Source organism: Balaenoptera physalus (genome assembly GCF_965194825.1).
Source record: "Balaenoptera physalus genome assembly, chromosome: 6".
NCBI lineage: Eukaryota > Metazoa > Chordata > Mammalia > Artiodactyla > Balaenopteridae > Balaenoptera > Balaenoptera physalus.
Window position 1 is genome coordinate 138,618,610 of NC_138885.1, and position 25,652 is coordinate 138,644,261.

The following is a 25,652-nucleotide window of genomic DNA, read 5'->3' on the forward strand; positions in this document are numbered from 1 at the left end:
CTCAAGAGACAGAAAGTAGAACAGAGATTTCCAGGGGCTGGGGGAGGGGAAAACGGGGAGATATTACCTAATGGGTACAGAGTTTCTGTTTGGAGTGATGACAAAGTTCTGGAAATAGACAGTGATCATGGTTACACAACATGGTGAATTTACCTAATGTCAGTGAATTGTACACTTAAAAATGGTTAAAATGATACATTTTATGTTCTTCATATTTTACCACAAATTTTAAAAGAGCAATGATAAATTGGATTTCATCAAAATTTTTAAATTTTGCTTTCAGAAAGACATTATTAAGAGAACGAAAAGACAAGCCATAGACTGGAAGAGAAAATTGCAAATCACATATCCAACTGTATGTACTGAGAATATATAAAGAGCTCTCAAAAATCAACAGTTAAAAAACAAACAACCCAATAAGAAAAAATTGAGAATAGACTTCAACAGACACTTCCCCACAGAGGACACATGGATGGCAAATAGCACGTGAACAGATGCTCAACATCGTTAGCTCTCAGGGAAATACAAATTAAGCCCATAATGAGATACTAACTACTCACATATTACAATGGCTAAAATAAAAAACACTGACAATACCAAGTGCTGACAAAGGTAGGGTGACGAACTATCCTGGTTTCCCAGGGGTTTCCTGGTTCCAGCACTGAAAAGTCCCCTGTCCCAGGAAACCCCTAGGTCCTGGCAAAGCAGGATGGTCAGTCACTCAGGGTGAGGATACAAGCTGGGACATAGGCCGTCGATGCTGAGAATGCAAAATGGTGCAGCCACTCTGACAACAGCTTGGCAGCTTCTTAGGAAGTCAACTTGGGACTTCCCTGGTGGCGCAGTGGTTAAGAATCCGCCTGCCAGTGCAGGGGACACGGGTTCCAGCCCTGGTCCGGGAAGATCCCACATGCCGCGGAGCAACTAAGCCCCTGCGCCACAACTACTGAGCCTGAGCTCTGGAGCCCGGGGGCCACAACTACTGAAGCCTGCGCGCCTAGAGCCCGTGCTCTGGAACAAGAGAACCCACCGCGATAAGAAGCCTGCGCTCCGCAACGAAGAGTAGCCCCCGCTCGCCCCAACTAGAGGAAAGCCCGCGCGCAGCAACAAAGACCCAACGCAGCCAAAAATAAAAAAGTTTATTAATTAAAAAAAAAAAAGTCAACCAGACACTTTACATAATGACCCAACATTGCCGTTCCTGGGTACTTACCCTGGAGAAATGAAAACTTACCTTTACACAAAAACCTATATACATAAATGTCTACAGCATGTCTATTCATAATCGCCCCAAACTGGAAACAACCCAGATGGCCTTCAACAGGGTGAGTGCAGAGACCGTGGTCCATCCGCACCACGGAGCACCACCGAGCAATATAAAGGAACAAAGCACTGGTACTTCTGCAACTTGAGGGGCCATAAAGGCATCACGTGAGAGGAGGAAGCCAGTCGCAAAAGGCTGCGTACGTGGTACAGGGCTCCATTTAGGCGACATGGGCACAAGGACGCAACACCAGGGAAGGAGAACTGAGCAGTGGCTTCCAGGGCCTGGGGTGCAGCCTCGCCTACAGCGGTGCAGCGGGAGGGGGCTTCCGGGCGCGGGACTGTGTTGGAGATTACGCAAATCCGTACAGGCAGTAAAACTCATAGAACCGTACATTAAAAAAGGCCATGTTACTGTATTTTTTTTTACAAATAAATTTTCTTTACATTGACAATAATTCCTTAATAGCAAATATAGAGTCAGTGTTCAAATTTCATATATATGTGTGTGTGTATATATGTGGTTTCAGATGTGTGACTACACACAGTTTGTTCAAATTGAGATCCAGTAAGGCCCACACGTTATGATCCGTCTCTTGTCTCTTTTTCCCTTCGCCATTTAGGTGCTGAAGAAATCTGGCCACTTGTTCTGTGAAGGGGCCCAGACTGCACTTTGCCGCTCGCCTCCCCATCTCACCTGCTCCTGTCCCCTCCTGGGACTTCACAGGTGGACTCCAGGCCCCATGGCTTCTGTGAGGAGGTGCAGGGCACCTTTATCAGACGGCACGCACACCCCAAAGGGGGAGGACAGAGCATGTCCCCTTGGAAAGTCCTGGAGCCCGGGGTGCTGAGGACACCCCAGCGGGTGCCCAGCCCCTTCTCACCACCCAGGCGAGCCCTGCCCACAGCTGAGTGGCACTGCCCTGAGGCTGTGCAGAAGTGGGGCTGGGGGAGGGTGCAGCCCCCCAGGGACCTCCTCATGAGGGGCCCCGGGAAACAGAGAAGGGGAAGGTTTGGAGACGGAGGAAGCGAGGCTGCCTCAAAGCCAGGGAGGCCGGGGGCCCAGGACCTGAGATAACCCGCCCGACAGAACCAGCCCCTGCCCCTCCCGAGCGCGGACCTCAGGTGGGAAGAGCCACACCTTCAGGGACGGACCAGCGGCCTCCCTGGGCCTGTGCGCTTGGCTGTGGGACAAGCAGCCTCACGACGGGCCCTTGTCCGGTGCCAGACCTCAGGGGTGTGACCACCCCACGCTCTGGGAACGGGCTGCTCACGGGGTTCTGCCCCTCGAGGGAGCCCCAGCTGGGACTCAGGGATCAGGGCCCACAGCCTGGGAAGGCCGGGCCTGATCCCGGGGCCGGGCTCCTCCTCCGCCTTGTCCAGCCTCCTCTTCTGCCCAGGGAGCACATCCGTAAAGCGATGCAGGCCTGGGAACTGGGGAGGGGCCGGCCCCCTGGGGGCTGCGCCTTGTGTAGTCCAGGGCCCCGCGCTGTCCTTGCAGCCACCCCACAGCTCGCTGTCCTGGTGACGCTCCTCTGACGGCAGCCCCCGTGTTCACGGCAGGGCGTCCCGCGCATCTTCAGTCCCCAGGGAGCTGGTCCAGGAGGCGGCCCCCGCCGGAGTATTTCTGAACACCTGGGGGAGAGAGACAGAGGCGGCGAGACAGAGAGAGACAGACACAGAGGGAGGAGAAACGGCTGGACTTGAAGATATGATAGGAATTTCTGTAGTCCAGAAATGGATTGGAATCTGAAAGCGGTGGCCTGGGTCTCAGTCCTGGGACGTCTGCGTTGGGCCTGGAAGCAGGCAGTGCCTGCGGCAGCCCAGCCTGGACAGGGTGGGGCAGGGTGCCAGGGGAGGAGAGCCATGCCGCAGAGACAAGGCTGAAACCCCCGACAATGCACGGGGCTGTGAGGTCGGGGCTCCTGCACCCTTGGGTTTGCTGCCTGGGTGGGGCTGGGAGGAACCGGCGGGCACTCCCTGCTCGGGTCTGCAGGGGAAGCTGAGAGGCAGGGCCCAGGGGGAGGCGTCAGGAGCCCGAAGGGCCGGAGTCGGTGCCTCCCGGACAGGGGACCCCAGGCAGGGACCCGGGAGAGCCAGCAGCTCTCCCACCACCAGGTGCTGCTGTGGTCCGGGTGCAGCCCCGGCTGGATCCTGGGTCGCCAAGCCCTCCCCCCAGAGCGTGGTCTCAAGTCACCTCTGGCCGGTCAACTCTGTCAGCCTGGACTTTCCGTGTCCCAGCCCAGTGCTCTTCTCCACGGGAGGGCCACCACCTCGGGGCAGGAAAGGCCGAGCTTCCCCACCTCCCTCCCTCTGCTCGGGAGGTGGCCACGGTGGGGACACTGATCCCGAAGCCGACTCATCAGTGCTGGGAAACTGGCTCGGAGAAGCCTGGCCCAGGAACAGCCGCAGGAGAGCCCAGAGCCAGGCCGCCCCTGGGACTCCAGGAGACCAGAAGAGCAGCCTGTGCTTGTTTTCACCCAGGAAAGCTGCCGGGGCACAACAGGGCAAGGCCCCTGGGGCCAGGGGGCCCCGCAGACACCTGTGCCCCCAGCTGGGGCCCCCGCCCCGGACACTGGCAGCCACTGCGCCGAGGGAGGCTGGGAAGGTGCTGGAAGACTCCCAGGGCCAGAGCTTGGGCAATGGTGACGGAGGGGGGCTGTTGCCGCCCGCGCCCCAGGGCTGGGGATTCAGCCTCCGTGGCAAACAAACACCAAGCGGCTCCCAAGAGCCTGCCCTTAAATTTTCAGGAATTTTCTGAGCGGGGTGTTACCGCCATTAGCAAAAAATTAATTATAAATACTTAGAATGAGTTATGTTAGCAACGCATCTCTTCCTAACCATTTTGCTCCACTTTTCTTTTCCGTCTGTGCCTGAGCGCATCAGCACAGGGCAGCCCTCCAGGGCTGTGCTGCACGTCAGCGATGTCACCCCGGCCACGGCGGGGTTGGGGGGGGATTGCACCACAGGAGGGGGCAGACCTACAGCTCAGGGCCCAGCTGGCCCCTCCCGGGGGGTAGGAGTTCAGCCGCCTGGAAGGGGGGCGCACAGCACGCTTGGGTGACGGAAGCATGTGGCAGAGGCAGAAACAAGGAGTCAAGACGACAGCTGGGCACCAGACTCACATCAGTCCGCTCCGACTGCCAGGAGAGACCCACAGCCCCGGAGGCTTAGAGGACAGACATTCATCTCTCACATCTGGAGGCTGGGAGTCCGAGGTCAAGGCCAAGGCCAGAAGGGTTATTTCCCGGGAGAACCCTCTTCTCGGCTTACAGGCGCGCGGCTATCTTTTTGCCATGTCCTCACATGACGGACAGACAGACAGACAGAGAGCTGGAGCCCTCTGGTGTCTCTTCTTGGAAGGGTGCTAATGCCATCGTGGGGACCTCATCTAACCCGAATTACCCTCCAAAGGCCCATCTCGTAACACCACCACATTGGGGTTCAACATATGAATTTGGGGGGGACACCATTCGGTCCATAGTGTTCTAGAGGAATATGCTAGAAACACAAAAGCAAAGGAAAAGGAAAGCAGATCCAGCGAAGTGGGCAGGCAGGTATGGAGGGGAGGTGCAGGTGAGCCTCCTGCAGGGAGGGCCTGAGCCTGAGGGCAACCCCCCCCCCCGTACGGAAGATGCTGTGGGCCGGGAAGTCTCCTCTCTGCCTTCAAAGGGCTCGGCAGGGCTGCCATCTAGAGGCTGCACGGCCCGATGAGGAAGTGGTAGGGAACCACCGACCGGGACCGCCCGCCCTGACCAGGCCGCTTGCCTGAGTTCTCTCACAACAGGAGGTCCCCATAAGGGACACGGTGCTGCCGCCACTGCCAAAACTCACCGGGAGGATTCGGGAGGGGCTGGAAGATGGAGGAGACGCCCGACCTCCCAGAGCCCTTCTCGCTGGAGTCCATCCCGGCTGAGAGATGCGCGCGCCACCAGGAAGGACCCTGAGTCAGACTATGGGCCAAGCAAGATGACCGACCAGAGGCAACCCGGAAACTAACCCCATCACCGTAAAACCCGAGACCGCGAGCCACGCGGCTGAGCAGTCCTCCTGGGTCCCCTCACCCTCCTGCTCTCCCCCCGGGCGCCCCTTCCCAATAACGTCCCCTGCTTTGTCAGCACGTGTGTCTCCTCGGACATTTCACTTCCGAGTGTTAGACAAGAGCCTGCTCTCGGGCCCTGGAAGGGGTCTGCGTTCCTGCAACAGAAGGACACGAGCAGCTGGAGCGTTGGCGGCTGGCCCTTGCCTGGCCCAGGTGCTGGGGTTGGAGGACACGGGCAGCAGGCCAGGCAGGGGTCAGGGTGGCTGCACGGGACGGGGCCGGCTCAGCGCAGGGGCGGGCGCAGGGGCGGGCGGGGCGAGCGCAGGGGCGGGCAGGGCGAGCAGGGCGAGCAGGTTCTGAACGTGCTGCGTGGGGAACACCGCCGGTGGGCCTCCCTGAACTGCACAGGATACCACCCAGGCTTCCACTCGAGGCCATGCCCATCAGGGAGGGGCTCCCGGGGGCAGATGCTCGGAGGGGGCTTCCCTGCCACCAGAGCTTGGGTTCTCCTTTGCGATGCCGGACCCAGGGTCCCGGTGAGGAGCAGTGCTTTCTGTCCCTGCCACCCTTTCCGGGCCTGACCGGGCTCCCCACGGCCTGATGATCCCAGGCGCAAGGTGGCCCTGGTGCTGGTGTCAGACTGTGCCGGGACGCCGGGTCCAGGGCCTGGCGTTGGCGTGAGGCACCCAGGCCTCTGCTCCACGGCGCGCCCTCTTCCAGCCACACTGGTGTCGAACTGACTCACGCCAGGGGTGTCGGAGGAGCACATTCTGTGCAGGGACCGTGGGTGGCAGGTGTAGGTGGGGCTGGAGCTGCCTCCCCCTGGGAGCGGGTCCCTGAGGGAAATCGCCAGGCCCTGTGCGTGGGCTGAAGCTGGCGGTGGTGCCCTCGTGGAGAGCGGGCGGCGAGGGTGCTGAGGCCGTGCTGGGTGGGTGGCGGGTGGAACCTGTCTGACCGCCTCTCCTTGGGCGGAACGGCCCCTCTTCCAAGGACATGGCAGGCGTCCCGGGGCCCCCAGGGCTGTCCCATCTCAGGGTGTCCTGGGGAACAGGGAGGACGGGGTCAAGCGGCCCCTGGGCTCGGGTGTGGCACGGAACCCGGGCAGTGAGCACTTCAGGGCAGAGGACCTGCCGGGTCCCCCCGCCAGCCAGCACCCTGCTGGCGCCTCGGGCCCCTGGGGTCTCTCTGCCAGACCCGCAGACTTTGACCCCTGCTGTCCACACGCACCCTGAGCCTCGCTTCCCCTCTGTCCAGTGGGGACCGTGAGTGGACCCCCAGCTGAGTGCGAATGGTCCCTAAACCACACGCACCCTGGAGGTCCCTGGGACTGGAAAGGTCAGAGGGCACCAGGCTTTCTCCTCTGAGCTGAAGTACCCCGTCCCTCTGTCAGGTTCAAGTCCAAACCCCAGGCAGACCCCGGGCTTGCCACGTGCGATGCAGCCCCCCACTCCCAAAGCCGGGGGGAGTGTCTGCGAAGAGCGGGGCTCTCCCAGGCAGGCACGCCTTGTGGGTGAGGACAGGCTGCTGGAGGGGCGGGTAGGAGCCTCTGGTTATGGACGGGATGCCTCACGGCCACCAGGAAGGAGAAGGGACGCCAGGGGCCCACAGGAGAGAGCATGATGTGCAAGACCAGGTTTCAGGGCCACGCACTAGTTTTGTACAAGTGTGTGTGTTATTTTAAACTGAGGAGAAACAGGCCAAAATACTCACAGTCTTCTCTCTACACAGCAACACAGATTTAAATGTTTTCTCTCTGCGTGCTTTCTTACTTTCCAAGCGTACTTTAGTGACCAGGATTTATAGCCAGAAAAATATGTTGTCTCTGGCTTCTGGCCGTGACTTTGAAATCTCAGAACAATGCAGAGTGCTTCAAAATAACATATTTGTGCATAAAGAAGGCCTCCAGACCTCAGGAAGGGGGAGAAAACGGAAGAAAAAGAACTCCTGTCGGGAAAAATAAACGTCCCAAGAGGAGGAAAAGGGCCCAGTAATTGCCCAGCCCTGTCGCTGCCTGTCCCTGTCGCCTGGGGTGGCCGGGGACCGGGGCGCTTTCTGTCCCACGTGGGCTGCAGGCCGGGGGGCTCCCGGCGGCCCCTGGACAGGCGAGCCCTGTCACATCCCTCAGCCGATGGCCTCTGGGCACCGCAGGGGTCACGGCTTCACGAGCTTGGGACGCGGGACAGGCAGACTGCCCCCAACCCCTCCCCACCCTGCTGGCACCTGGCTGGCAGGTCCACACCTGTGGTTAAATCATTTGTCACAGATGAGAGGAAAACCATCTACGGTTTATGGCCTCGGTGAAGGGGGTGTGAGGCCGGCTGCTGGGTCAAGGCCAGGGTTGGAGGCAGGTGGGGGCGGCCTGGGGTCTCCAGCTCCGCAAAGGGGTGTGGGCAGTCCGGGGGAGGGCCCTGCGTCCCCGTGCTGCCCCTGGAGGTGGGCAGCGAGGAGGGGGTCGGGGCCCTCCTCCCCCCCCCCCCCACATTCACTGAATCCTCCCAACTGTGGAAACTTCAACAGTAAGGGATGTGGCTCGTTGCTCCCGCCCCCAACAGTGACCGGAAACCCAGGGCCCTGCCCTCCCTCAACCCCGGGGGGGCCCTGCTCTTCTCCTACCTCTGACCCTCTACGGGGGAGGTGGGGGCATCATAGGTGCCCCCTGCCTACCTCCGGGACCCCCTCCCCACCCTAGCTGGACCCGGGTGGCAGATGCAGTGGACGCCCGCCCCTGAGGGCCCCCAGCCCCAGGTTCTCTCTCCGGAGCTTGAACTGGGTCTGGCCTCACAGCCCAGGGCTGCTCCGGAGGCTCTGGCAGCTCAGGGCTGTGCCCAGTGCCCACTGCCAGCTGCTGCCACCTGCCGCCTGTCCTCAGGGCCTCAGCGCTCACAGCAGCCTCGGGTCCCAGCTCTGAGACGGGGGTGGCCCCCAGGGCAGGCCTTCCCTCCCCCACCGGCCTCCGCTGGCCTCTCCCAGGAGCCGTGCAACCGGCAGAGTGTCCACCTTGGCCAAGGGTCAGCCAGCCTGTGCTGGGTGCCCACCACCCTCCTCCAGGGCCCAAAGCTGCCCTCCGTGAACCCCCAGCCACGAGATGGGGGACGGCCGGGGGCGGGTGGGGCACGGTGTGACAGCCGTGGAGATGGCCGCTGGGACAGGCCCGAGCCAGGCTCCTCTCTGCCCAGCGTGGGCGCCACGTCTGGCATGTCTATTGGGGGCACGCGGTAATTGCCGAGTGTGGGGCTGAGGTCTTTCCCACTCACCCCAGTGAGCAGGGCACTTGCAGGCCCGCTGGGACTTGAGGCCGAGGGTAGCCAAGGGGCAAGCAGCCCTGACAGTCACACCACCAAGGCCGTCCACACAGGCGTCCCCCCGGGGCCTGGGCCGCCTTCTCTAGCCTCACGGGCCAATCCCTGCGTTCCAGCACTGAGAGGTGTTTGGGAGGCACTTGGTGAAGCCGGGCGCCTCCAGGTGCCTCCAGCCTCCCAGACGCTGCCAGCGCCATCTCTCTGGGCAGAGATGGGTGGCATCGGGCTGCAGCCCAAATGCCCGCTGTGCCCCATGCCCGCCGACAAAGCTCCACCTCCTCAGCCCTTTTCTGGCTCGGGTCCTGGCACTGGGCCCCGGGGGACAACGCTGTCCCCACAACTCGCTCCAGATGCGAAGCTTTTAAAACTCCCCTTCCCGCCGGCCTCGCAACTCCGCTCCCGGGCACCGAGGCCAGGAAAATGACCAGAGACGCACGATTTAGCTCAATAGTGACTGGTGACATAAATAACGGAATGAAACACCCATCGAGTGGAAGGTGGTACAGACACCAAAACGCTGCTTAGAAGGTCCTGACGCTCGAGCGCCCGGAACCTAAGACACAAGCGGGAGACACGGAAATGGCTCGTATTCGCGCCCAGCTCCCTCCATCCCTGAGTCCCCTCCCCCGTCTCGCCTGTGGATGGCGAGAAACGCATCCAACCATTACAATGGCCGCCCGTGAGCCAGAGCATGAATGTTCCATGCAAAAGTTTAACATTTTTTCTGTACTTTCCAGAATTTATCAGATGAACATGTATTAGTTTTATGACTAGGTTACAGGGGCAGGGGGGCAGCAGAGCAGGTCCCTAAGCCCGTGTCCTTGGGCTGCAAATCACCACAAACTGCGCAAGACCAAGACAACACACCCTTATCCGACAGCCTGGAGGGCAGAAGTCCAAAGCAGGCCTGGGGGCTTTAAAAGTGTCAGCAGGGCCCGTTCCTTATGTAGCCTTGGGGGAGAATCTGCTCCTAGAAGCCGCAGGCATCCCTTGCCTCGTGGCCCCTCCTCCACTTGCAAAGCCAGCAACGCAGCGTGTCTCCGACCCAGCTTCTCTCGGACCCTGTTACACATCCGTCTCCCCTATGAGCCGACCCTCCCACCTCCCTGTTATAGGACCGTTGCGATGGCCCTGGGCCTACCTGGACCGTCCAGAGTGCTCTCCCTTCTCAAGACCCTGAGTTTAATCCCACAGTCCCAGTGGCTGTGTGAGATAGCGTATCTCAGGGATCAGGATGAGAACGTCTCTGGGGGTTGTTCCTCAGCCAGCACACCGGGCACTGGAAGAAGGCCAGGACAGGCGGGAAACAGCAGCTCGACTGAAGAAAGAACCCCACCCCCACCCCAAGCCTGGGAAACGCAGTTGATGGAGCAGCCGGAGAAGACTCTGGGATGCAGGGAGGCCAGAGAGGGCAGCGTCTGCGGAAGGAATTGTGTCTCCGCAGTAAACAGATTCACGAGCTGAGCCGAGGAATCCCTCCAGAATGTAGAGCCCAGAAAAACACAGTCACGAGACGTGGAGGAGAGATGCCCCAGTCCTACTGTCCCTCTAGCAGGAGTTTCAGGAGGGGACCAGAGGGGAGGGAGGGGGAGGGGAGGCACCCCCCCCCCAACACACACACGCTGGGGAAAGTTTCCCCGAAACTGAAGAGGAATGTAGGTTTTCAGGTTAGAAAATCTTGACCTGACACATGATAGTAAAATGTCAGAACTCTAAAGATAAAGACAAATCTTAAAAATGGAGAGGGCTGCTGTGGATTTGATGGTGTCCCCCGCACCAAATATGTTGCAGGCCTAACCCCCGATACATGTGAATGTGACTTTATTTGGAAATGGAGACTTTGCAGATGTGAACAAGTTAGGATGAGGTCACACTGACATCCTAAGCCCAGTGACTCATGTCCTCATAAGAAGAGGGAGGGACTTCCTTGGTGGTCCAGTGGTTAAGACTCTGCGCTTCCACTGCAGGGGGCATGGGTTCGAGCCCTGGTCAGGGAACAAAGATCCCGCAGGTTGTGTGGTGCAGCCAAAAAAAAAAAAAGAAGAAGAAGAAGAGGGAGACACGGAGGGGCCACGTGACGAGATGGGCGGACAGGGCAGCGACGCAGCTCCAGGCCGAGCAGCTGGCAGCAGAGGCGGAGAGCCTGGGACAGACCCTCCCCCAGAGACTGCAGGGGACACAGCCCTGCCACTCCTGGATTTTCCGACTTCCAGCCTCCAGAACTGGGAGAGAACAGGTTTCTGTTGTTCTCAGTCACCAGGTTTGTGGCAGCAGCCACAAGGAAATTAAGGATGGAGAGAAGGAAGGGACGGAGGGGTGGGGGAGGATACGAGGGGGAACAGGAACAAAAATCAGGGGGACAGGTACACCTGGAGTATGAAGACAGTGCAGGGATGCTTCAAATTCTACTCCAAGCCACAGTCTTTCAAGCACAACAATGGAATTAAAGGCATTTTCAAACACACGGGCACTTAGGGAGTTTGCTCCCACAAGCTGCTCTGAAAGAGAACAGGGGCGAGAGAACACAAGAGGCGTGGGCTCAGGGGCGTCAGGGGCACCCGTAAAGTCTGCACGAGTGTTGGCTGGGAAACAGGCACAGGGTCACTGCAGCCACGTCCCCCTCGGCAAGCCCCTCCAGAATGACCACGGAGGGATCTTATACCAGAGGAGAACCCACAGGAACAAAGGAAACTGGAGAGAAGACAGCAGTGGGTGAGAGATGTTACTGTTTCCCACCTGATTCTGATGGGAAGGTGAGGCTGGTACCCACCTCCGTGAGGGCAGCTGTCAGCCCAGCCCAGCCGCGCTTGGTAACAAACAGCCCGGCAACCACGGTGGCTCTCAGCAGCTGAGGTTCCTTTCTCACACAGGCACCGTGCCCCCCCTGCCAGGTTCCCCGAGGCTCCACTCACATGCTGTCCTCGTCCAGGTGCCCAGTGGGAAGACAGCCCTCTCTGGACAGAGCCATCCTGCAGCAAAGGGAAAAGCAAGGAGGCAGAGACACACGCTGTGGCCCTCATGACTGCTCACAAATCACTGGCCGAGGCAGGTCAGGTGGCCTGGCCCGTTGTCTAGGGACGGGAGTGCACCCATCCCCCACCCCTCAGATGTGAATATTGTGACAGCGATAAACCCAGTCCCTGCAGAAGGGGTCAGTGATGAGCAGTGGGGCACAGGTGGCTGTGAGGGGTCTGACCTTCCCCACCTCCTACCACCAGGCCCCTGGACAAAATGAGCTCAGACCCTCTTTACAAGAGAAACTGGGTCCGCGAGGCCCCAGCCTTGGGAAAGTGGGCGACGGCGAGGGCTGGGGGAGGGGTAAAGGAGGTGCCACCTCCCGACCTGTGGTTCTGGCCCCTTTTCCTGCACTCTGCTCCGGGATGACACCAGCCAGACGGGGACCCCACCCCACCCCACCCACGCAGGAGACCCAAGCAACCTTCTCAGGGGAAGACGACCTCTTTTCGGGGACCCCAAGAAAGAGGCCGGCCAGTCACCCGGCTCTGCTCGGACCCCACAAGGAGCTGCTGGTCCACGTGGAAGGACAGCCAAGGAATTCCACCAACCCCCCCACCCCGCCGCCCCCAAAGGGAAGGACCAAATCATATAGAAGTGCTGGAAAAATGGGGACAAAGCAGGCAGCCTGGGGATGCCAGCCACCAAAAAGCCTCTTGAAATCACAATCCCCAGAGATAAGATACTGTGCCCGTAAAACAGAGGCCAGGGTACTCTGTTAAGGCAACAGTCAGGGAGTAAGAAGGAGGCATCAGAATCCAACAGAAAGGCCAGAAGGCAGAACGAAGGCGCTCTCCTAACCCTGGGCGGGGGGCGGGGACCCGTGCAGACAGACGGGGCAGGAAGACGGAGGGGAGGTGACGATGGCTGGCGGATGCATCTGGAAAAGCGACTGATAAGTATTTGCAGGGCCGTAAGGTACCTCCAGGCAGGAAGGGCATCTCAGCGGCGAAGGTAGTTACAGCCGCGGCCAAGGCTGAGGGTGATGAGATCACCGAGGTGGGCGGGGACTCGGCCCTCCACCAATGAGAGAGGGAGGTGGGGCCTGTCGTCCTCAGTTTCGAGGATTAACGAGCACTACGGCAGGTGTTTGGTCTGTGTTGCGTGTGTCTTTAAGAGGTCAGGGTAAGGCCAGCCCACAGCGTCGTTCGTGGTCCTGATGGGGTCCCTGCGGAGTGGAGGGGCTGTGGGGTCAGGGCCCAGGGACGCCGAGGGTCTTCATCTGGGGAGCGCATCTGAATGTAGGTAACCCTGGATGCTTGGACGCACCTGTGGCGAACTTCGGGGTGTGCGCGGAAGGATCTCCCAGAAAATTAGAACTGTGAGCACGGCTTCGAACCTTTACAGCCAGGAGAAGCCTCCGCCAATCCATGGAGATGAAGGACCCGGAGATTTTAGAAAGAAAGACAGAGAGGTCAACCAGAAATAAACCCACACGCCTATGGACAATTAATCTTTGACAAAAGAGGCAAGATTATACAATGGGGAAAAGACAGTCTCTTCAGCAAGTGGTGCTGGGAAAGCTGGACAGCTGCGTGTAAATCAGTGAAGTAAGAGCACTCCCTCATACCATACACAAAAATAAACTCAAAATGACTTAAAGACTGATATACGAGAGAACACCATAGAACTCCTAGAAGAGAACATAAGCAAAACATTCTCTGACATAAATCATACCAATGTTTTCTTAGGTCAGTCTCCCAAGGTAATAGAAATAAAAGCAAAAATAAACAAATGGGACCTAATCAAGCTTATAAGCTTTTGCACAGCAAAAGAAACCATAAACAAAACAAAAAGACAACCTATGGACTGGGGGAAAATATTTGCAAATGATGTGACCGATAAGGGCTTAATTTCCAAAATATACAAACAGCTTATACAACTCAACATCAAAAAAACAAACAACACAATGGAAAAATGGGCAGAAGACCTAGATAGACATTTCTCCAAAGAAGACACACAGATGGCCAACAGGCACATGAAAAGACGCTCAACATTGTTAATTATTAGAGAAATGCAAATCAAAACTACAATGAGGTATCACCTCACATGGGTCAGAATGGCCATCATTAAAAAGTCTACAAATAGGGACTTCCCTGGTGGCACAGTGGTTAAGAATCCGCCTGCCAGTGCAGGGAACACAGGTTTGAGCCCTGGTCCGGGAAGATCCCACATGCCGCGGAACAACTAAGCCGGTGCGCCACAACTACTGAGCCTGCGCTCTAGAGCCTGTGAGCTACAACTACGGAAGCCCGCGTGCCTAGAGCCCGTGCTCTGCAACAAGAGAAGCCACTGCAATGAGAAGCCTGCGCACCGCAACAAAGAGTAGCCCCCGCTCGTCGCAACTAGAGAAAGCCCACAGCAATGAAGACCCAATGCAGCAAAAAGTAAATAAATAAATAAATAAATTTATTAAAAAAGAAAAGTCTACAAATAATAAATGCTGGAGAGGGTGTGGAGAAAAGGGAACCCTCCTACACTGTTGGTGGGAATGTAAATTGGTATAGCCACTGTGGAGAACAGTATGGAGGTTCCTCAGAAAACTAAAAATAGAGTTGCCATATGATCCAGCAGTTCCATTCCTGGGCATATGCTCAGACAAAACTATAATTCAAAAAGATACATGCACCCCATGTGCATAGCCAAGCCATGGGAGCAACCTAAATGTTCATCAACAGATGAATGGAGAAAGAAGATGTGGGATGTATATATTCCATTGTATATATGTACCACATCTTCTTTACATATATACATATGTATTTATATATATGTAAAATGGAATATTACTCAGCCATTCAAAAGAATGAAATAATGCCATTTGCAGCAACATGGATGGACCTAGAGATGATCATACTAAGTGAAGTGAGTCAGACAGAGAAAGACAAACATCCTATGATGTCACTTATATGTGGAATCTAAAATATGACACAAAAGAGCTTATCTATGAAACAGAAACAGACTCACAGACATAGAGAACAGACTTGTGGTTGCCAAGGGGGTAGGGGTGGGGTGGGGGAGGGAAGTATGGGGAGTTTGGGGTTCGCAGATGCAAACTAGTATACGTAGGGTGGATAAACAACAAGGTCCTACTGTAGAGCACAGGGAAGTGTATTCAATATCCTGTGATAAACCAGAATAGAAAAGAATATGAAAAAGAATGTATATATGTTTAACTGAGTCACTTCGCTGTACAGCAGAAATTAACACAACATTGTAAATCAACTAGACCATTAAAATTTTTTTAAAAAAGAAAGATAGAGGGACCAAGAAGTAGGTGTGGGGCTGTGGGAGCTAGTTCCCCGTCCTGCATGGATGCGCCCTGGCTGAGGAATGCAGCAGTGAGAGCAGAGGCGTTCACAGGAGGGGCTGGGGTGAGCCCTGATTTGGAAACTGCCTGCCTGGAAGGTGGTCCTGAGACAGCTGCTTTTCCTGGAAAACCCCCAAGAACCACTGGATTCCTTAAACCACAGACATGCAAAACTCTGGTTAAAATGCCCAACACACGCATACAGGTGGAAATGACTGTACCAGGTGTCAACACATATGATAAAGTAACAGGAAGCGTGGAGGGATTGAAGCCGGGGTAGGTCTGGGACACACACACTCAGACCCGGCTTCAGCTTAGTGTTTAAAGTTCTGGGAAAATCACAGGCCTCTCCGGCAGGAGATGCTGGACCAACTGCCAGCCCGATCTGGGGAAGAAAAAGAAAGTCTTTTCAACATTCACAGAAATGGATTTTAAAAAGCACACCAGAAGGTCAAGAACAAAGCCTGGGCAGCTGGCTTAGGAGCTTGGGGCGGGGAGGGTCAGACCTGCCAGTTCTGAACCAGCAAAGAAACGAGGCTTGAAGTGACAGCCTGGGGGAAACTTTTGCAGGCAAAGGATTAATACCCAGAATATAAAGAACACAGACAAAACAATGAGAAAAAGAAGTCGCACTGGAAAAAACGAGCAAATCCTCTGCCAGGACGAGTCATGAGGCTCAGACGCTGACAGACCGCCAGGAAGGTGCTTGGCCCCCTCGGCTCCCGGGGCCCTACGAGTGCATTAAACCACGCGACGCCCTGTTCACCCCTCAGTCAGGCAAGACTTCATTTTATAACTTATAACAGCCAGGGTGCTGCCAGAGGGGCAGGCGATGGTGGCAGGTGCGACGTGGCTGCCCCATGTGACCCAGGACACGAGGCCACAGCAGCCTGGAGCCCACCCTTCCGGCCGCCACTGGACACGGGGGGCGGGGCTGAAAGCCGGGCACGTGGACCCCTCCCCGGGCCGCTCTGCCCTCTATTGTGTGGGCTCCCAGGTTGTTTATCGTGCTCTTATCCAAGTTTATACAAAACCCTTCTGGCCTGGGCTCTGATTCCCCATGAAGTATGAGCTTCTGGCGAAAAATAAACGGGGAGGGGCTGGCCCCGGGAGAGTTCTGGGCAAATGGGGCTGTCAGCCTCCCAAGCTTGGAGGTGCTGCCTCTGCGCCCAGGCCCCGTCTGGACATCTCCTGTCACGGTCGCACGGCCGGGTCACTGGAAGAGCAGGGAATGGACGCCCACCCAGGCAGCCTTTCAGAGCAGAGCCCCACCCCAGGGGCCCGTCCCCCAGCCTCCGCCCACCCAACTCTGCTGGGGAGCGGTGAGGGTTACCTGCCCCTCAGTGGCACCGGTGGGACCCCTCCCCAATGGGAGGTGGGGTGCAGCTCCCACCTTTTAGTCCCTGGTGGGGGTGGGGGCCAGAGAAGCCCGAGGGGAGACCCCCCGGGAGTCAGCCCACCGTGACCCTGCGTGTCACCCCTGAGGCTCCCGCCCCTGGGGCGCTCTGATCTGCAGCCGCGTGGTGACCTCACCCGAGGCCTGGGCCCAGCCGTGAGGGTTACGACTGATGGCCTCTTGAGCACTTTACTAGCCCCCGCTTCTGGCCTTAAACATCTCCAGGGTTCAAGGACACTCTCAATTTTGGGTTGGGAGCCTCCGTCTCCCCGCTGCTCCAGCTTCCACCGAGGTGGCACGTGGAACCCCCTGCAGAGAGGCTGGTGCCTGGGAAGGCCGGCTGCCCCTCTGTCTTCTCCTCCTTCCAGGAGGTGAGAGCATAAGTCCCTGGCCTGTCTGAGGGCTGGCTTTCTGTTCCTTGTAGCCGGAGGTGTCCCATCGCTACTGTAATCGCTGATGGCCTGGCGGACACCGCAGCCCTCAAGAGGAAAGGGGCCAGAAGGGCTCGGGGTTTAGAACTCGCCCCCCCAAAGCAGATGATTCGGGGGACCCACTGGAAGGAGTGCGGGCCACAGTCACAGCCGGCCCCGCTCTCGGTTCCGTCCACACGTGTGCTCAGCACAGGCGCCCGCCCTGGGGCCCGGGGGGAGCCTGAGAAGGAGGAGGGAGGCCTAGGTGGGCGGCTGCCCAGAGGGAAGCAGGACACACACAAAACAACACTATATATGAACACCTACTGTCAGGGATGGTTTGGACTCCCGAGAGGGCAGACTGGGGGTGAGCGAGGGGCAGAGTGTGTCACACCCCTTGGGGGCTCCACGCCACATCCTCCCGGCCCACCTTGTCCTCAGCTACCCCTGCAGGGACCTGCTGGGCACAGGGGGGTGGGAAGATTTTAGCCAGGGCAAAGGGAGAGGCAGGCACAGGAGGGGGCCTCTCTGAGGAAGTGACACGTGAGCAGAGCTGTAACAATCTAGGAAGGAAGGAACAGCCCGCGCAAAGGTCCTGCGGCACAAGTGTGTTTGTTCAGCTGGAGCCCCCCGAGCGGGCAGAGAGGGGAGAGGCCTTGGCCTTGCGCTGACGAATCTGGTTGGTTTGAAAGGACACTGTCCCCATGCACAGGGCAGACCGGAGAGGGGGTGGGCGGCAGTGGCCTGGCCTGGGGCACTAGCAGCAGGAGGCAGAAGTGGCTCTCGGGATACGTTGTGAGAGGAGAGCGAAGAGGCTGTGGTGAGGCCGGCCCCGCCGGCCCGGGGATCCTTGGACACAGGAGGAGCCCAGGAGCCACTCAATAAACGACGCAGGCCAGCACCCAACAGGTGCAAGGCCCAGACCCACCGGGAGGCCAGCCTCCTGCCAAGACCCTTGCTGGGCCCACAGCTGGCCCTGCACGCCAGAGCCCGCACGTGAGCCCTGCGCGTCCACACCCGTCCACTCCGGCCACTCAGTCCCCTCCAGGGCCAGGCTCGGGAAGAGGCCCGCACGGGCGCTGGAGGAGGCTGTGGACAGGGTATGCCGGGGGCCTGGGCACTTGCTTCGGGGGAGGGGACAACACTCTCCTGTGCCTGTCCCTCTGCGTGGCCATGTGCAGACCAGGCAGGACCCCTGTCCCCGTCGCGGTGGACGTTGCCGCTCACTTTCTTACACTGGTGTCACTGGGTTACGGAGCGCTCTGCTCCCCAGACTGTGGCCCGCACAGCGGACTTGAGCAGGTTTCTCCGGAAAGCCAGGACCCTCCTCCAGGTGGTTCGGAGGCACCGATAGGCCCCTGCACCCTGCACAGAGCCACAGATGTGACCGGGCCCGAAAGACTGGCACCTTCCCATCTCCAGCCACAGCTGGTTCAGAGATGGGCACGGGACAGAAGCTGCTGGCCCCAGGTCATCCCCAGGAGCTCCCTGGGAAGACTGGCTTTTTTTCCCACTGGGAAAGACTGAACTCGTGCGGTGTAGACAGGGAGCTGTGGCGTCTTCTGCCATCACTCAGGGACAGCCTGCCTGAGAGCAGAGCTGTCACGAAGGAGCACAGACAGACTCACAGATAGAAAGAGAGACCCCTGGATCCAGCCATGCTTGAAACCAGTACGTGTCTCCCAGGACAATTTAGTCACATAAATCAACAAAGCTCCCTGTGCTCAAGCCAGTTTGGGCCGGTGTCGGCACTCAGAAGGCTTCTCGGCAACCAGGGACCCACTGGGTCAAGTGCAGGGCAGACAGAGGGATTGGACAAAAGACAAGAGCGGAGAGCAGGAAATCTGCAGAGGTGGAAACTCAGCACCAATGGCAACCGTAGGAAAGTCTACGCACACTTGGGGGATTGGGGGCTGGGACTGGGCCGATCAGGTCAGCCTCCTCCAGTCCTCAAGCGACAGGAAGGTCTCAACTGATTCTACCCTGACCTGGGCTTTCTAAGTTCTGGCTCAGGGTCTGTGGTCTGGATACTCCAGATGGGCTTAACCTCCCCTTCTGATAAACACTTGGGCCGTTTCCAGTTCCTCATGGTCCTCAGTATCCTGTCGTGAATATCCTGAGACACGGCTTTGAGCTGGTCTAAAAAGTCCAGGGAGAGGTCCACTGGTTCAGGCATGGCTGGATCCAGGCACGGCAGCTCCTGTACTGAAGGAACCACGCTAAACAGATGCATCTGTCACTCCTGTGTCAGGGCGAGTGAGTCTTTCCACACCCGTCCATGCTGCCCAGGAGACAGGAAGTAGAAAACGTGATCCTATTTTTGTATAGGAGGAAACTGAGGCGGTGGGCAGGGTGGGAAACTGCCTGAGGCCACTGCGGGGCGGGGGGGATGGGGGTGGCATAGGTTCTTCCTCTGCCAGAGATACATTCCATGGGCCCGGGGCGGGGGTGGGGGGGTGTCCCAATCTGCCTATGCGCAGTCCTGCGCTGACTCCTTCAGCAATCCCTTTCCCATTCCAAGCTTCCATATTTCCATCTATAAAATACACGGAATCCCAAACCTTAGTGCTCTTCAGAAATGCCAGAGGCAGACTCTGTCCTGCTCCAGACTGTGAGTTAAAGAGTGCATTAAAATGAGCACTCACATTTTAAAGCTTTTCTGAAAAAACAGCTAACAATTACTGAGCAACTACTATATGACAAGCACTTTTATACATGGATTAACTAATTTGGTCCACAAAATGTAGGTATTATTATTTTCTCTATTCTACAGACGGGGAAGCCAAGGCAGACAGAGGTTCGACAGCTTCCTGATGGATGTCAGTATCAATGTTATGTTGGCCTCACAAAATGAGATGGGAGATGTTCCCTCATTTTCTATTCTCTGTGCAGGTTTGTGTAAGGTCAGTGATATTTCTTCAACTGTTTAGAGGAATTCCTCAATGAAACCATCTGAACCTAGAATTTTCTTTGTGGGAAGATTTTAAATTATGAATTAAATTTATTTAATTGTTATAGGGCTATCCAGATTTTCTATTGCTTCTAGCGTCAGTTTGGGTAAATTGTTTCATTTAAATTTCAAATTACTGTCATAAAGTTGTTCATAATATACTCTTATTAGCTTTTTAATGGTTGTAGTATCTGTGGTGATGTCCTCTTTTTCATTCCTGACATTGGAATTTGTGTTTTCTTTTTACCCATTATTTCCAGGGGATTATCCATTCTATTAATCTCTTTTGGCTTGGTTGAGTTTCCCTGCTTTTTGCTTTGTTTCATTAATTTCTGCTTTTATTTTTATTTCCTCTCACCTTTAGATTTAATTTGTTGTTCTTTTTCTAGCTTCTTGAATTGGAGCTTAGAGCATTCATTTTAACCTCTCTTCTAAAGCTATAAATTTTCCTTGAAGCACTGCTTTACCTATATCCCACGGCATTTGATATGTCACGTTTTCACTGCAGTTCACTTCAAAATATTTTACGACTTCCCTTGTGATTTACTATTTGACCCACTGATTATTTAGAAGTGTGATATTTAATTTCCAAGTACTTGGAGGCTTTCTGATAGTTTTCCTGTTTTTGAGTTTTAGTTTAATTCAGAGAGGACACACTTGTATAATTTCAATCCTTTGAAATTTGTTGAGACTTCATGGCCCAGGATATGGTCTATTTTGTTTAACATCCTATGTGCACATGGAAAGAACATGTATTCAACAGCTATTGGGTGAAGTGTTGTATATACGTGAATTAAGGCAAGTGGGTTCATCCTGTTGTTTCAAGGATAGAGATGCTGATTCAAGGATAGTGAAATAGGGACTTCCCTAGTGGTCCAGCGGTTAAGACTCTGTGCTTCCTAGGCAGAGGGCATGGGTTCGATCCCTGGTCACAGAACTAAGATCCCACATGCCAAAAAACAAAAAAAAGGATAGAGAAATAGACCAGTGGGATAGAAAAGAGTCCAGAACAGATCCTCACATACACAGACACTTGGTTTATAATGGGGACTCTTCTCCAATTCAGTGGAAAGATGATGGCCCTTTCAATAACCGATGATGGTCTACTGGATATCCATATGGAAAAAATGAGCTCTGACCCCCTACCACAATATTCATAAGAATTAATTTGTGATCCATCATAGATCTAAATGTGAATGCTAAAACAATTAAGCTTCCAGAAGAAAACACGGGAGAATATCCTAATAAAAAAGCACAAACATGAGAAAAGATTGATAAATTGGACTTCACTGAGAAAACTCCTGTTCAATGTAAGCAATAGCAAACCACAGAATGGCAGAAGATATTTGCAATACCTTCCATACAATGCAAATCCAACTATCCATCTATAATACCAAGCCATGTGTAAGATCAGGGACACAGCATCCAGCATATATAAAGAACCTCTAGGAATCAATACGATAATGAAGCCGGCTGTGAATCCAGGAGGCTGGTGCCAGAGCTAGGTTCTAATAACTGGGACAGTGGGGGACAGCTCCTGCCCCGTAGCCCTCCTTGAGCGCATACCGGGAACTTGCTCGGTCCTCCTTAAGCGGGGAGGCGGTGGGGAAGCTCTGGCCGTGGCTCCGCCCCGGGGTTGCCTTTCCCTTAGAAGGCAAAGCCCCAAGCCTCGCCTCTCGCCGGCGGAAAGTTGCGCTGTGCTGCCCGCACTCCCCTCGCCCCCGACGACGACGCCGGAGCCCCCGGAGGGCCCGAGACCCCGCGCCCTCAGCGCTCCAGCCCGGCTCGGGCGTGGACAGGGCGGGCGCCGGGGCGCGGCGCGCGTCCTCGCCAGTTTGAATGGAAGGATCCAGATCTGCGGAGACGGCGGCCAGCAGATACTGAGGCCAGCACTCCTCCCCAGCCCCCGCGCCCGAGACATGCGGCGGGAGAGGTGAGCAGGGCGGGCCGCGCCATGGGAACGGCGAGGCCGGGGACAAACACCGAGGACGGCGAGGCGCGGAGGTGGGTGGTGGCCCCGGACGCTGGGCCGGGCCGGGGTCCCGGCTGCCGCCGGTTGGGAGCAGGTCGGGCCATGCCCCCCGCCCACGCCTCCGCCGCCCGCGCACTCGTCTTCGAGCGCGGGCACGGCGGCCCCAGAGCCAATCGCCATTTCCCCGAGGTCCTTCCTATCCCCGACACCCGTGGGGATCCTTGTGATTGAGTTCGGCATCTAAAAGAAGGTGACACCGCGCTTTTAAAGATTTGGGGCACAAACAGGAACGCTTACCCGTAGCTGGCCGAAGCCCTTCCCCGGAGCCGCGCCGGCCCGGCCTCCCTGTGCGCTCCGGCCCGGCGCACGCACGCGATCTAGGCGCACGCCGCGCCCCTTCCCCGCGCCCCGCTGCCCGCCCTCCTCGCGCGGCCGACCTTCCCCTCCGCCAGCCAGGCCGGGGCGGCGGGGCGGGCCCGTCTGAGCACGCTCTGCCCGCAGGTGCGGCGCCCCCCGCCCGCGTCCCCGCCATGGAGGTGCTGCGGCGCTCCTCGGCCTTCGCCGCCGAGATCATGGACGCCTTTGACCGCTCGCCCACCGACAAGGAGCTGGTGGCCCAGGCCAAGGCGCTCGGCCGGGAGTTCGTGCACGCGCGGCTGCTGCGCGCCGGCCTCGCCTGGAGCGCGCCGGAGCGCGCCACGCCCGCCCCCGGCGGCCGCCTGGCCGAAGTGTGCGCGGTGCTGCTGCGCCTGGGTGAGTGCGGGCCTCGGCGGGCGGGGGGATCCCAGGCTTCCCCTCCAAAGCCGGCCGGCGGGGCGGCCCCGCTGCGCCTCGGGGTACAGCTGTCCTTGCACGGGCCCGCCCGCCGGTGACCGCGCCGGCACCCGCCCCTGCTGGGCCTCGGTCTCTCCTCTGGGGCACGGAGGGGGCTGGTCCGGGGTGCCCTGAGTAACCCGGCGCACAAGGCGGGCGCACCCAGACCGATGATCCCTCCAGCACCCCTACTCTTGCAGTTCCCCCCTCAGGCTCGCCTGTGCACCGCCAAAGACCTCCCCGCATTTGCCTGCTCAGCCCGGATTTCAGACACTCTGGCAATAAAGAATAGACAGCTCCGGGAAGAATGATGTTTTGGTGGCTAAACTTCCAGAGTGACCCTTGTACTCAGCTGGGCACAAAAATCCTTTGTCGGACCACGTGTCCTGATGTTTGTTTTGGAAAATAGGTCCTTGCAGTTACTGGCTCAAATCCTTCCTGGGTTGCTCTTTTCTCTTGATTTGGAGGCCTCTTAGGGCTCCCTGTGAAATTTAGCGCCCCAGGAGAGCTGAGCCACCGTGAGGCTGGGTAGCCCAAGATCTCACCTGGACGGCTTGTTGAGTGGACACCTGGAGGTACTTGACTCTGGGGTCACACACAGCCCGGTAACTGTCTCCACCTTCTCCAAGGACCCCAGAGAGGGAGGGACCGGCCCAGCTGACTCAGTCAGCCCACCTCTCCACGGGGACTGAGGTTGCCCAGCCCTGCCCCATCCAGTGTGACAGTTCCACCCCGCGTGTGCACACGGGGAGGTGTGGCAGCGCAGATGGAGCCCTGACCAGGTGGCTCTCCAGGCAGAGTGTGGAGAGGCTGGCCCAGGAGCCCTGGTCGGCGGGGGCACCCCGTGAAAGGGGATGCCCTCCCCTTCTCAGGCTGGCTCGCGTGTCTGCTTGCCCCCGTTTTGTGTGGACCCTGGGGGCAGGGTTGCGTAGACCTGGCCTGCACAGGAGTGTTGGGGTCGGGGGGAGACACACAGATGCCGAGGGGCCATTGCAGAGGGCTGCCAGGGGGGCGGTGTCCCGCCTGGGTCTCAGGGGAGGGGAGCAAGCGGGGTTTGGGGGATCAGCCAAAGGCCCAGAGTGCCTGGACTCCCCTGAGGTCGGCGCCCAAGCCATTTCTTCCAGTTGGGCTGTGGGGACAACACTGGGGGAGCGTTCCAGAGGGTCCTGGTGAATATGGTGTCTTGACCTCCCAAGAGCCCCTGGAGTGGCCAGGAGAAGGTCCTGCCTCTGTCCCGGCCTCCTCTGCGACCCTGCCCGCCCCCAGCTCCATCTCCTTGCCTGCGAGCAGGGGCTCGGGGCTGCCTCTACCTTGGGCCCGGGGTCCCTACTGTTTGAACTTTCTGAAAAGCCCTGCTTTGGGCTCTGCTCATCAGACCTCAGACCCGGAGAGCCTGGGATGCTTCCGGCCTGGGCTGGAGGAGCAGATCCAGCTAAGTGCCCTGTGCTGGCCCTCTCAGGGGCCAGGCCTTCAGGCCCTTCTCCAGCATCCGGCCTCACCACGGCCAGTCCCTGGGGTTCAGTTCCTGCGAGATGGCTAAGGGGACCCTGGAGGGAGATGGCTTGGACCCCCAAAGCATCCGCCCTTGCAGCTGCTCAGCGTGACAGCCCCTTCCCCACCCGTCATGGCCTGGAGCTGTCTCCCTGCCCCCAGCGTACCTTCAGCTCCTCCTGAGCACAGACGCCCAGCTCCTGGGGCAGCAGCAAACAGGAAGAGGCCCGGGTCGAGCTGGGGTCAGTCCCCGGTAGACCCCGGGGTCTGTACGTGGGAACAGCCAGGCCAGCCCTGGGAGTTTCCACGCTCCCTTCCCCATCGCCTGCCAGCCTCCCCTAAGTCCTGCTCTGGTTCCAGATCTTAATTAATTAGATGGAGTGCATCTGCCCCATGGCTGACTCGGAGCCCTTATCGCCTGGACCTCCAGTCGGAAGTGTTTTCCTGTTTGCTTTGGCGGAGAGGCGGCTGGGTTGGGGGACGCCCAGTCCGAGGGCTGTGTGGGATTCCCAGCACATCACTGCCAGGGCGCTGCGGCGGGCACGTCACTGCCAGGGCCGCTGCAGCGGGCACACGTGCAGACAGCGCCCTTGAGAGGGCCTCCCACTGCCAAGTGCGGCCGCCCCATCCAGATACCCCCGCTTGGCCCCGGGAGCCCAGGTCTGACCCTGTGTGGTGCTGGTGGCCCCGGGTAGTGGCTCCTTTTCCTGGTTCACTGAATGGTGCTGGGGCCTGAGCGAGGACGGCCCTCTGAGACGGCAGCCGGGCTCCCCACCTGCGCGGGGTCGCTGGCACGGTCCACGCCCATGCTGGGCTCTGGTTGCTTGCCTGTCAGACTACTGCCCGCCCGCCCGCCCGTGCATCTCGCTGTGGGCTGTGAGTCACTCATCAGGCACGGCTGGGATTCCCGCCCCACTGGCCCAGCCGGCTCTGCCCTGGGGGGAGGGGGGGCGTGGCTGGCTCGGCAGAGGGGACAGGCCCCAGAGGCAGGTCTGGGGGAGCCCACCGCACCTCCCTGGTCTTGTCCCCGGGGGCTCTGGGGGTGGTGTCTCGTGGGTGGGAATGTGACAGGTCGGGGGGTCAGGAGTAGGGCTGGGATCAGGGTCCCCAGCTGTGGCCACAGGCTGAGGAGTGGGCTGGCCCCAGGCCCGTGTGACCACCTCTGACCCGCCTGTGTGACCGCGCAGCGGACGAGCTGGAGCTGATCCGGCCCAGCGTCTACCGCAACGTGGCCCGCCAGCTGAACATCTCCCTGCAGTCCGAGACCGTGGTGACCGACGCCTTCCTGGCTGTGGCAGCCCAGATCTTTTCTGCAGGTAGGCCTGTGTGTCCAGGGGGCCCACACTGCTGGCATGGCCCAGGGTCTGTGGGTCAGGGCCGGGGCTGCAGTGCTGGGTGGGCTCTCAGGGGACCCTCCCTGGGTCCAAGGACAGTGGGCCTGCTGGGCAGCTGGCACGGGCCTCTTGTGTGGTCCTGGGGCTGCAGTGACCGGAAGCCCTGGCTGGGGTGCATGTCGCAGGCTGCCAGTTGGTGCTGACTGTTGGCTGGAGTGGGGTGGGGCTGTTCTGCGTGTGGCCTGTACGTGTCCTGTGGGGCTTGGGCTTCTCACAGCGTGGCCCCAGGTCCCAAGCAGCCCAGGTGGGCACCGCCAGGCTCTTTTGACGTTAGAAGTCACGGTGTCACTGAGCCTGAGT

The 25,652-nt window shown here is 58.2% G+C and overlaps 2 protein-coding genes across 9 annotated transcripts in view; one reads left to right on the forward strand and one right to left on the reverse strand.

Moving 5' to 3' along the window:
• The window catches only part of LOC309663105 (uncharacterized protein), a gene marked incomplete at its 5' end in the record, with an annotated part of 27,985 nt that continues 2,333 nt past the window's right edge, over nucleotides 1-25,652 (reverse strand). Inside the window, 3 exons of one of the 4 annotated variants that reach the window (XR_014265105.1) lie at nucleotides 5,646-11,573; nucleotides 12,542-12,787; nucleotides 21,952-22,145. Coding sequence is in view for 1 of the 4 variants with exons in the window: in XM_082466529.1 (XP_082322655.1) it covers nucleotides 2,843-2,898; nucleotides 11,375-11,573 (255 nt within the window). Of the gene's footprint in view, nucleotides 2,899-5,645; nucleotides 11,574-12,541; nucleotides 12,788-21,951; nucleotides 22,146-22,685; nucleotides 23,073-25,652 lie in introns of those variants that run through there. The other 3 variants (XM_082466529.1, XR_014265103.1, XR_014265104.1) reach the window with 3 other exon arrangements.
• The window catches only part of BOK (BCL2 family apoptosis regulator BOK), a 13,906-nt gene continuing 7,442 nt past the window's right edge, over nucleotides 19,189-25,652 (forward strand). Inside the window, exons 1-3 of one of the 5 annotated variants that reach the window (XM_082466525.1) lie at nucleotides 19,189-21,686; nucleotides 22,156-22,407; nucleotides 25,146-25,274. In XM_082466525.1, the coding sequence (XP_082322651.1) occupies nucleotides 22,185-22,407; nucleotides 25,146-25,274 (352 nt within the window). In that variant the 5' untranslated portion in view covers nucleotides 19,189-21,686; nucleotides 22,156-22,184. The remainder of the gene's footprint in view (nucleotides 21,687-22,155; nucleotides 22,408-25,145; nucleotides 25,275-25,652) is intronic. The other 4 variants (XM_082466524.1, XM_082466528.1, XM_082466526.1 and 1 more) reach the window with 4 other exon arrangements.